Raw genomic sequence first — 12,447 nt, forward strand, 5'->3', positions numbered from 1 at the left:
TTCAATTAGATCATGGCAGATCTGTACTCAAATCCATTTACCTCGCGGGGGTGTTTGCTAATGCTGTTGGGGAAGGTTTAAACTAGAGTGGCAGGGGGATGGGAACCTTAGCGGGGAGTCAGAAGGGAGTAAAGTTGAGAGCAGCAAGAGAGGGGAAGACCCAGGGGAAATTTACAATACAAATAGTACAAACAGTTGTTCAAGAACAAGTGAAAGGGAAAAGCGTAAAGCAGCAGAAAGAAAGTGTACTTTAGATACTACAGATAAAGTGAAAACTAGAAGGCGTAAGGCAATTAACCCAGCATCAAAGCCGAAGGTCAGGCTAGGGTGTGTGGCCCAACTAAGAGTTCTATGTCCAAATGCATGGAGTATAAGGAATAAATTAAATGAACTACAGGTTCAAATTCAAATTGGAGGGTATGACATGATAGCTATTACTGAGACATGGCTGCAGGATGGTCAGGATTGGGAACTAAATATACCGGGTTATAAGGTCTACAGGAGAGATAGGGAAAATGGAAGAAGGGGAGGAGTAGCCTTAGTGATTAGCGATGAAATCAATTCAATGATAAAGGAGGATATAACGAGAGGTAAGCAGCCAACAGAGACCTTATGGGTTGAATTGAGAAATAGGAAAGGATCTAAGACTATAGTGGGAGTTGTGTACAGGACCCCTGGCAGCAGCTCTGAAGTGCTGGATTGTATAAATGCAGAGATTAGACAAGCGTGTAAGAAAGGCATAGTGGTCTTAATGGGGGACTTTAACCTTCACATAGATTGGGGAAAGCAGACTAGCAACTGTCAGAAAGGTAGTGAATTTCTTGAGTGTGTCTGGGATAGTTTTCTACAGCATTATGTCCTAGAGGCAACAAGGGGGCAAGCCATACTAGATTTAGTAATGAATAATGAACCAGATTTAGTTAACAGCTTAACTGTGCGTGAACATCGATCCATTAGCGATCATAACATGATCGAGTTCAATGTAGTGTTTGAAAGGGAAAATAGTGAATCAGCTGCTAAGATTCTAGACTTGGGTAAGGCCGACTTCAGTGGGATGAGACAGAGACTGTCCACAGTAAACTGGGCAAATCTGTTAATGGGCAAAACGACTGATGATCAGTGGGAAATGTTTAAAGAAACATTTAACGAAATACAGAACCGGTTTATACCCCTGAGGGGCAAGAACTCTACTTGCCAAAAAAAACATCGATGGACAACTAAAGAAGTAAGGGACAGTATAAGACATAAGGAAAGGGCATACAAAAAGGCAAAAAATGGCACGGATCCTGGCGAATGGGAAAGATTCAAAGATCAACAAAGGGTCACAAAACAGATAGTAAGAGCTACAAAAAGAGAGTATGATAAGAAACTTGCAAGGGATATCAAAACCAATACGAAGAACTTTTATAGTTATATTAGCAAAAAGAGGGTGGTCAGGAGCAGTGTTGGCCCCTTAAAAACTGAAAGTGGGGATATTGTCATTGACAATGGGGAAATGGCGGACATGTATAATTACTTTGCGTCAGTATTTACAGTAGAAAAAGAGGATAGCATGCCGGAAATCCCAAGAAAACTAATATTGAATCAGGGACAGGGACTCGATAAAATTAACATAAGTAAAGCAACAGTAATGAAGAAAATAAGAGCACTAAAGAGTGACAAATCCCCAGGACCAGATGGTTTCCATCCCAGGGTTTTAAAGGAAGTAGGTGAGCAGATTGTAGATGCCATAACTATAATCTTTCAAAGTTCTCTAGATTCAGGAACTGTCCCTCTAGATTGGAAAATTGCACATGTCACTCTGCTTTTTAAGAAAGGAGAGAGAGGGAAACCGGGGAATTATAGACCAGTTAGCCTAATATCTGTTGTGGGGAAAATGCTGGAGTCTATAATTGAGGATAGGGTGACTGAACACCTCGAGAATTTTCAGTTAATCAGGGAGAGCCAGCATGGATTTGTGAAAGGTAGGTCGTGCCTGACAAACCTGATTGAATTTTTTGAAGAGGTGACTAAAGTAGTGGACAGGGGAATGTCAATGGATGTTATTTATATGGACTTCCAGAAGGCATTTGATAAGGTCCCACATAAGAGACTGTTAGCTAAGTTAGAAGTCCATGGAATCGAGGGAAAAGTAGGGACTTGGTTAGGAAATTGGCTGAGCGAAAGGCGACAGAGAGTAGGGATAATGGGTAAGTATTCACATTGGCAGGATGTGACTAGTGGAGTCCCGCAGAGATCTGTCTTGGGGCCTCAATTATTCACAATATTTATTAACGACTTAGATGAAGGCATAGAAAGTCTCATATCTAAGTTTGCCAATGACACAAAGATTGGTGGCATTGTAAGCAGTGTAGATGAAAACATAAAATTACAAAGGGATATTGATAGATTAGGTGAATGGGCAAAACTGTGGCAGATGGAATTCAATGTAGACAAATGTGAGGTCAAACACTTTGGATCAAAAAAGGATAGAACAGGGTACTTTCTAAATGGTAAAAAGTTAAAAACAGTGGATGTCCAAAGGGACTTAGGGGTTCAGGTACATAGATCATTGAAGTGTCATGAACAGGTGCAGAAAATAATCAAGAAGGCTAATGGAATGCTGGCCTTTATATCGAGAGGACTAGAGTACAAAGGGGCAGAAGTTATGCTGCAACTATACAAAACCCTGGTTAGACCGCACCTGGAGTACTGTGAGCAGTTCTGGGCACCGCACCTTCGGAAGGACATATTGGCTTTGGAGGAAGTGCAGCGTAGGTTTACTAGAATGACACCCGGACTTCAAGGATTAAGTTACGAGGAGAGATTACACAAATTGGGGTTGTATTCTCTAGAGTTTCGAAGGCTAAGGGGTGATCTGATCGAAGTTTATAAGATATTAAGGGGAACAGATAGGGTGGATAGAGAGAAACTATTTCCGCTGGTTGGGGATTCTAGGAGTAGGGGGCACAGTCTAAAAATTAGAGCCAGACCTTTCAGGAGCGAGGTTAGAAAACATTTCTACACACAAAGGGTGGTAGAAGTTTGGAACTCTCTTCCACAAACGGCAATTGATACTAGCTCAATTGCTAAATTTAAATGTGAGATAGATTGGCAACCAAAGGTATTAAGGGATATGGGCCAAAGGCAGGTATATGAAGCTAGATCACAGATCAGCCATGATCTTATCAAATGGCGGAGCAGGCACGAGGGTCTGAATGGCCGACTCCTGTTCCTATGTTCCTATGTACCTGTCTTTGCTCCATATCCCTTGGTGCCCTTACCTAACAAAAAAAAAATCTATTGATCTCAGTTTCAATTTCAATTGACTCAGCATGCACAGCTTTTTGGGGGAGAGTTTTCCAGATTTCCACTACCCTTTTACGAAAAAGTGCTTCCTTATTTCACTCCTGAATGGCCTAGCTCTAATTTTAAGGTAATGCTCCGTTGTTCTGGATCCCCTCACCAGAGGAAATAGTTTCTGTGTGTCTACCCTATTGAATGCCTTTATCATTTTAAAGACTTTGATTAGATCAATCCTCAACCTTCTAAACTCAAGGGAATACAAACCTAGTTTATGCAACCTGTTCTCATAACTTAACCCTTTAAGCCCTGGTATCGTTATGGTGAATCTGTGCTATACCCTCTGCAAGGCCAATGAATGTTTCCTGAGGTTTGGTACTCAAAACTGAACCCAGTACTCCAGATGGAGGCAGTTCCAACTCCAAGGCAGTTACAGCTGAAGTATCACTTCCTCACCTTCCACTCCCCCACATTGAACACCATCTGCCACAGTTTTGCCCACTCACATCTGTATGAATTCTGCTCTAAATTCTTTTGTTCACATTTATTATGGAAAATTCAATTAAAAGAATGTTTTACTGCTGAAGTATAGGGCTAGATTTTGCTGTGAGCAGCGAATGAACGGCGCCAACCTTTTGTTAGGCTTGCACTTGCCCATAGACTTTCTATAGGGTTTTACATGGCATGTTACTGTCGGCCAAACATCCAAACAGCGCAGCGCCCTCTACAGGGCATCTGGGACCGGTGTGAACAGGGCAAGGAACTGTGTAACTCCCTAATCAGATTGAAGAATTGTTAATGAGCAGTGTAACTTACACCAGGAAGTGTAAGTTACAATAGTGAATTCAGTGTCTAATCAGGTACAGAAAGAGAAATAAAGAGAGGGAAAGGAAGATTGGATTAAAAGAGAGAGAGAAAAGATACAGAAAGAAAAGTTTTAAATAAAAATTATTTAATTAAAAAAAAAAATCTCCAACAATAATTAAAGGAATGAGACTCCACACTTGTGAAAGTTAATTTTCAGTGCCAGAGGGGTTGTTTTACAGTAATTAAGACTCACCATGCCGTTAAAAGAGTATTTAGACTGGAATGGACAAGCCCTAACTTTTTGTGGCTAGTTTAGCCCGTATCCACAACGTCAGTACAGGAACTTCACGCCGTTCAATACATTTGAATGGGAAGCCAGGCGCAAAGATGCCGTTTTAACAGAGCTTATGGAGAGGCAGCGCATCTCGGACAGCAACTTCCGGCTTTTTGCATTTAACTATGCGTGTGTGCTCGCCGGAAGTTGCCGTCCGATTTGCGCATAAATAACGTTGAGCGCTGTTCGCCTCACCGTTATTTACACAGCAAAATCTGGCCCAACATTTTAGTTTACATTCGTGAGTTGCAGTTGTGTTGCCATTATCTCTGTCTGCTGTAAATGCTTGTGGTGATTAACGTAGTAGTATGAGGCTGTCCATGGAATTATGATGAGCTGGGTGTTGGCAAAATACAGTTTTCAAAGAAAGACTCTTGTATTATTTATATATGTTTTTAAAGGAAGGAAAATTAACAAGAGTACTTTGTACTTAAACTACTTCCCTATTTTATAAAAGAAAACGATCGACCCAGAGAATTTTCTTAATAGTATGGGGACCCTAAACTTGGGTCATGCGTCCTAGATCGAGTACATAGGAAACAGCCAGGACTCTGACTTCAAACCAGCCTGAGACTCTCTGGAGCCACCCAATCAAACCCCAAGAAACTACACCGCTATTTGACGGTGCATGTTTCCTGATTTCTCTGTGATGGATGTCTCTTAATTGCGGCCTGCACTGTTTTCTATAAATCTGCCCCAGGTGTACACCGTGGTGCAACATAGCAGAGCAGGAGACTCAAATTGAAGGTCTTTGTGCTGATGAGAAAATGATTCTTGAGTCCATTACTCCCTTTTATAAATCGTGAACAAATATACTCTCCCTCGTCTCTCTCAACCATAACATGAAAATGTTGTGATGGTTCTGAAGAATGTTGGTGACTTGAAGGATCAAGTAGCGAATAGATGTCTAAGTGTTATGTCCCGTTATTTGTACAATTAAAATGTTTTTGTGAACGCCATTATTTATTGGGACAGCAACAGCAGTTGAATCGGACTTTTGTGAATGGGTTATCTTAATACTAACTTTTAACATTTTGAAAGTATCAATTACCCATTGTTTACATTTAGTTGCATATGTTGCCATTTTTGATCTGGATAGGAGTTAGATTCATGGGGTGAAATTAAAATTGTGTAAGATCATATGTCCAGAGTGCAATACAACAACAACTTGTATTTATATAATGCCTTTAATGTAGAAAAACATCCCAAGGCACTTCAAAGAGACCTTAAAAAAAAAGCTTATAAAGCTTGAAAGGTTCTTAATGTACAAAGAGTATTGGCTGGCTGCTCATACGTTTTGTTTTTGAGACCTCCTTATTCCCTAGGATTGTAATAACACCTCCTCCCCCCCCCCCTCCTATTCTAGTTGTAGTGAAAGGTGAAATATTTCCTGGAAGTACTATCTGTGCAGTTACTTCATGCCACTTCTAGCCAAGTAGAGATACATATCAAAGCATTTTTTCATGAGCTGCATTGTGTGTATATTCTCATTCCATGACTTGCTTTGAGGATTTGCATGTCCTCACAGCTAACGGTAGAATGATGTTGAATCTCAGTTTTGCTTTACTTTCTTTTGTTTCAGAACTATTATGAAAATATTTTTAATAAGCTCTGTAGGAAAATCAGGGTTATTCACCTATCTCATAGTAGTATGTGGACAAGCAGCTGTAATTGTGGAGTATTTTGCAACTTTTGCTTTCCAGCTGTGGTGTAGAATTTACATATCATATCTTCTCATTAGGTAATGCTCATAACCACCAGGAAGTTTCTCTCCCTCTGGGTGAGAGGCATATTGTACTAATAACTCCTATAGTTAATGGCAGCGTCCAGAGTCTTTATTTCTCCTGAAGAATTGGAAGTGCAGTTTTTCAAATGAGCAGCATGTTATGTCAGAATTGCAGTCACCAAATGCTCAACTTTTGTTGGTTTTTGCTGATTTTTATTTTTTATTCTGTTAGACATCCAGTCATTCAGTAGCAATTAAAATTTTTGTGACACCACTGAATCCATTCGTTAGAGAACCAGAAGATTTAATGCCTTGGCATAGATTTTAAAGTGAAATGGAATCATATTTTTCTGGGTATTGTACTTCGGAAACTTGTTTAGAACTTGATATTTTGCAAAAATAACACGTGAGATTGTTAAACTTGATGGACATGGAAAACTGCTTAGAAAATGAACCCAAAAATCCATTGGATTCTTATGTTATTGCCTGTAAAAAAAAATAATGAAACTTCTGAAAGTCGTATGGTTGGCTTGACTGTATAATGGAAAAATGCAGTTCATGATACCCCGGTCATTAGCATGGCAACTGGATAAATGCCGTTTGTGGAAGGGTTGGCCTCTCATGCTGTCAATCACCAAGGGTTCCAAATTGGACCCACCCTTCAAACAATGTGTCTTTCATTATTCAATTAAGCCAGAATAGCTGGTTATCAATATTAAATGAAAACTATATTTGTTGATAACCTAGGCTGCTTGTCAATGATTGTTCCTCCAACGCCTCCCCACAAAAGTTTTTTTTTGAGTGCCTCAAAGCTACAGAAATGTGCATAAATAAGCAGTTTCAATGATAATATGTCTCTCTCTGGTAGCTAATTGAAACTTCAAATTATCATTGGAACCAGCATTGTTTCAAGTTGGCTGGCTTAATGTTAAGACAAAAATTCTGTATTTAACATTACAAAAATAGTATAAATTAACAAAGTTCAGTTTAGGCAATACGTGGCACAGAATTAATTGTTACACCTGTATGAGTCAATGGGGTTGGTTTTGGCTTTTGGACGGCCAACCAACGGAGCGCGCTGGCTGGCCGCCCGTTCTGGCAGGGAAAAGGTGAGCTTGATGTTGAGGCCCCGGCCTCATTTAAATTTGGCATGCGAGCTGCGGGGCTCCAAACAGGCATTCTGACACAGCACACCACTCTTCGGCCTCCGGAATGTCGGCTGGCTGGGACGCCGGCAGAGGCCCGCTAGTAGGTGCTTGGGGGAGGTGGGGTGCAGGGGCCACATAATGCTGAGGCAGTGGGCCGCAGTATTTTCATGGAGTCAGGAGGAGCACTCCTGCTCCTTCCGGCTCCACAAAAAAAATCAATTTTAAAACATTTTTCTGGCCGTTTCCTGATCGGGATGCCAGTACATGTGGGCAGATTGTGCGCATTGCAAGCTCTGCCCATGTGTCCCTTAAAATTGCAATCGGAGTTCTAACTACGTCATTAGGACACCGGTTTCCATGGCAAAGAGGCCTCCCGATTGTTTCAGGCGGGCACTTCAGCCGCCCAGCGATAGGCCCCTGTGAAAATTACAGTGGGCTGGTCATCGGGGTTGAAGGGGCGCTAAGGCTATTAACCCCATTTTTCAGGCTCTTGACGGCCGTTAACGCCGATTTTCCCAAGTGAAAATTGGCACCAATGTCTTGAGCAGGGGAGAAAACTGAAGGTTAAAAAGAAACCAAGTCACTGGCTCGTCCTTAACTATTGCGCACCTGCAAGAAATGATTACTAAGCATGTTTTTTCCCTTTCTCACAATCAGGATGGTAAAGCAGTTTTCTGTGGATTTTGACAAGAGAATTGAAGGATCTGGTGATCAGGTGGATACAATAGAATTATCAGGTGGTGCAAGAATCAACAAGGTTTTCCATGAGCGATTTCCTTTTGAGCTAGTAAAGGTATTACTCTTGCCAATCACATTTTATCTATGCTACATTGAAACCACTAAAAAGGTAAATAATGGAAGCAATCAAAGGATTATTGAGCCTTCAACCCCATAATTTTTTTTATTCTCCTAAACTCCAGAATAGAAACTTACAGCACATGTCTACACTTGCTACTTGCTAGAGCAAGCCAAAAATAATCCCATTGCCCACTGCTCTCCCATAGCCATCTTTCTCTGCTTCAATATTTATTTAATTTTCTCTTAAGTGAAGCAATGGTCTCTGCCTCAACCATTCCCTTTGGCAAAGCATTCCATGCTCCAGCAATCCTCTGTATAAAGAAACATTTTTGACACTGTAGGACAATCATTATATAAGTTGTAAGGATCTTGTGAATAGAAGAAAATTAACTATGATTAATGAACATAACTAATGTATTTGAATCCAACATCTTGTGTTTCCATCAGTAACTTTTGATATTTACAAAAATACTAATTTGAAGGACATATTAGTAGGAATGAACCAGTAGATAGCAAGACATATATAAAAAAATAGAGCCAGAGCATGGAATTATGGACATATTAGTGGATGACAATTAATACATTTATATGACATTCCTCTGTCACCATTTTAACCTATTTTATTTTAAAATACCAGACTGCAGACTGTTATACGAGCATGTTAACATTCATCTGCTATATCAGCAAGTCATTTCCAGCTTAAAGGCTTATGCGGTTCAGATCAGTTGTATTGACATCCTCCCCCAGAGACTTAATTCTTCTGTTAAGAATTTGTTCCTAGATTCCAATAAATTAAACAAAATATATATAATAGATGACACATGTAAAATAAAACATGTATAACATATGGAACTCTTAAAACAGCAATTTATTTTTGCTGTTTTTTGTTGTATTCAGTACTTTGAAGACCGCAGTAACATTCCTGTGTCCTAATGAGTAATGCAGCAGTATTCTTAAGGTCTAATAATTGTATTCGTTGAAGAAATCAACAAGCTTTTGTGTTGTAATTCCACTTCAATATTTTGCATTATAGTCTTATAAAACAGAAATAGTAAACACCCTGCTTGCTATGTGCATTTTCAAAGCTTGAAAGGTTACTTGTATTTCAAATAGTTAAAATGAACAGAAAGCATTAATTTTCACATGCAAATTCCTTTTCTTTGCTTGCCCATAAGATGTCACTGATATTGCTGTTTCTCACTTTCTGGTGTGAGGACTGAATGGTAAAAATTTTTTTATTTTGTAGATGGAGTTTGATGAAAAGGAACTACGGAGAGAAATTAGCTATGCTATTAAGAATATCCATGGTATCAGGCAAGTTTTTATAGGGTGATACTGACCATGTTCCAGAAAAGTTATGCATTTTAACCAATAATATAGAAGAAAATGAAAATTATAGATTAGCACTACAGGCATGCTTTGTACATTTCCTGTTTCTTGTTTTAAGTTCAATGTTTTAAACCAGTAAAATGGCTTTCTTTTAAACCAGTAATATCTCCTAGGACAACAACATTATAGCAATATTGGTGTAGTAAAGGAAAGATATTAAAGCTATCTTGATGTTTTCCTTCACAATTTTTACAAATAAGTTGTGGAACGTAAGAACCAGATAAGTATTATAGAAGCAACATTAATTTGGAAACATCTTCTTGGATTGCATATTATTTTTATAGCACAAGTTTGACATGATGAGATCTAATTCTAATTTCCTGAATTACTTGAAATATTTCTGTTTCCGCAACTGCTTAGGGGATTGGATTCACGGATTAAGGCATTTAATATTAGAATTAAATTTCACATTGCCGAATCTATCTGGGTCAGTAATCTTTCTGTAATGAGAATACGCTATTAAAAAAAATTAACACATGGTTCCTTTGACTATGACTAAAATTGTCATGAAGTAACCAACATGGGAAAAATAGCAATTAAAAAAATTAAGCGATTAAATAAATTCCTGTCCGAGTATGTTCACTGCTACCTTGGTTTTAATGGCCAAAGCAGTTCTGGTTTAAAAACAATGGGCTCGATTTTAGGATCGTGTTTCCGGCGGGTTCCCAGCGGGGTGGCCCCGAAAATCCCGATATCCGGTCACGTGACCGGATCGCGACGAAATCCCGGCCACTTCCGGGTACCGCGCTGACGTGCGGGGCTGCGTGCGCAAGCCCCGCTGGTGGGAATCCCGCAGGCAATTAAAGCCAGCGGGGTTCCACTTGAGTGTACTTACCTTGCTCGTTGTGGTCAGTTAATGAGCTGAAGCAGCTGTCAAAAGAGGAAGTGTGGGATTTTAGGTTCAAGGCAGTGAGCTTCACACACTGGGGGAAACAGTCTCCCTCCAACCAGGCGTGTTGCAGCCAGCAGCCTGTGGCAGGTGCCAAGGTGCGCTCCACGGGGGAGAGCCCTCACCCACGCAGGAGGCCACCGCGTCACAGAGGGCAACCCCTGCCCTCCACCACCCCCCGCCAAGCCAGAGGACAGACCGACACGAAACCGCAGCCCCAGTCCGAGGAACCACACACCTACCCTGCACAACCCCTCAGACCAACACCTGCCAGTTGGGTGGTGTGTGGAGACCCTCGGAGGACGAAGAGCATGACCAGCACCAGCAGCCTCGCAGTCCACGCCGTCCGCCGCAGAGACGTGGATCCCCCCAACACGGTGTTGTTGCACGCCCACCTGCACAGCAGGAGGGAGGGCTACCGCAGAGAGAGACGCGTCGCAGAGGGCACTACCCTCGCCACAGGGTCCACAGACCGAGGCGCAGCTCCCCGGACCTCTCCGAGCAGCAGTGCACAGGGAGGCGCAGATTCGCTCGACATGTAGTCGTGGAGATCTGCAGCCTCTTTCATGCCGAGCTGCTCCTGGCTGGCCCCAGCACCAACTGCTTACCTGTCGCTGGCAAAGTCACCACTGCCCTCCACACCTTCTCCTCCGCATCCTTCCAGGGTGCAGCCGGCTACACCGCCGATGTCTCTCAGTCGTCTGCGCGGAAGAGCCCTGCAAATACACCTGCACCTACTCTGCAGTAACACGATGGGTGGCATCAGTGGTGGGTCCTCATAGTGATACCCAGGAGCGGGCATTATTGGACACAACGGACAGGATTCGCGGAGACATGGCAGTGGTGGTGTCAATATAATGTGTGCTGTTTGTTGCTCTGAAATTCAATATGGGTAACACCCATGACAAACCCTCAGACACCCTTGTGCACCCCCTTCATGCTGACGAGACGTTTGCCTTACGCTGCCTACTGCACATATGTGATGCATGCCCTGTGGCTGCAGCACAGGTGGTGGCAGGTTGAGTGAGGCTGGCCGTGAGGGAGATGCACGAGAGGGTGAGTATGGGATGGAGCAATGAGATTGTATGAGGATTGGGTTGCGTGTTAGTGGCAGGGTGAGTACTGGCGAGGTGAGTAGGTGGAGGTAAGGTGAGGATGGGGTGTGAGTGGGTATGAAGGGTGATGTGACAGAGTAGTGTTGGCGGTGCCGAAGGAGATGTGGGGTGGGGGCAGTGTTGTGGCAGACGGAGTGTAGGGGAAAGACTTCGTGTTCTCACTGCGGCTGACCTACTTAGGTCATTGCAGCGCCTCCTGCACTGTATGCAGGTGGGCCATATGTTGGTGGTGCAGGTGACCCCCTCTGCCACCTCGAGCCAGGCCTTCTTGGTGGCAGAGGCAGACCGCTTCCTCCCGCCCGCCGGGGGGAAGATCTGTGTCCTCCCCCTCCTCCTCACCCCATCTGATGATAGCTGGGGTGAGGCATCATTAAACTGGGAGCAGCCTTCCCCCTGGGCTGCTCCATGCTGCAATTTGTTCCATTGGTTGCAGCATTTGTCAGTGGAGGACTGCCCCTTTAACTAGAGAGCCTCCAGCTGACAGATCGTACTGCGCATGCGCAGCCCGACCGACGCGCAGGCCAGCGCCATGGACCCCGGAGCAGCAGGTAATTGATTCCTATTAGTGTGTTGCCTGCTACGATCGCGCGGGCAACCCACTAATTTCACCGAGCGTGTTGACCACGCTCCTGGAGGACCACCCGCTGGGAACCCGCAGGCCTGCTAAATTCGAGCCCAATGTCTTAGAGAGACAAGTGTTCCTCGTGATTGCCCCTGTTGATTTGCTGTTCTTACCATATGTGATGGATGACTTCATTTGAAGAATGAGAAATGCTACATCCAGATTGATTAATCTTGCTTTATCGATTTTAAAAAAATTTGCTCAAAGACTTGCTTGTTGTGATGGGTTAATTTTTACTTTTAAGAGTGCTACATGGAATTCTTTTGCAGATAGTAGAGCTAATTGATTATAGTATGTATAATTTAAATTCTGTAACTATGGAATAGAAAGTATTCCA

The 12,447-nt window shown here is 42.4% G+C and overlaps 1 protein-coding gene across 3 annotated transcripts in view; it reads left to right on the plus strand.

Annotated features, from left to right (window-relative positions):
- dnm3a (dynamin 3a) overlaps nt 1-12,447 on the plus strand; it is a 240,778-nt gene that overhangs the window by 88,620 nt on the left and 139,711 nt on the right. For all 3 annotated transcript variants that reach the window (XM_067990705.1, XM_067990707.1, XM_067990706.1), the window contains exons 8-9: nt 7,955-8,090; nt 9,342-9,409. In XM_067990705.1, the coding sequence (XP_067846806.1) occupies nt 7,955-8,090; nt 9,342-9,409 (204 nt within the window). The remainder of the gene's footprint in view (nt 1-7,954; nt 8,091-9,341; nt 9,410-12,447) is intronic.

This window comes from Heptranchias perlo, chromosome 9, assembly GCF_035084215.1.
Source record: "Heptranchias perlo isolate sHepPer1 chromosome 9, sHepPer1.hap1, whole genome shotgun sequence".
Classification (NCBI taxonomy): domain Eukaryota; kingdom Metazoa; phylum Chordata; class Chondrichthyes; order Hexanchiformes; family Hexanchidae; genus Heptranchias; species Heptranchias perlo.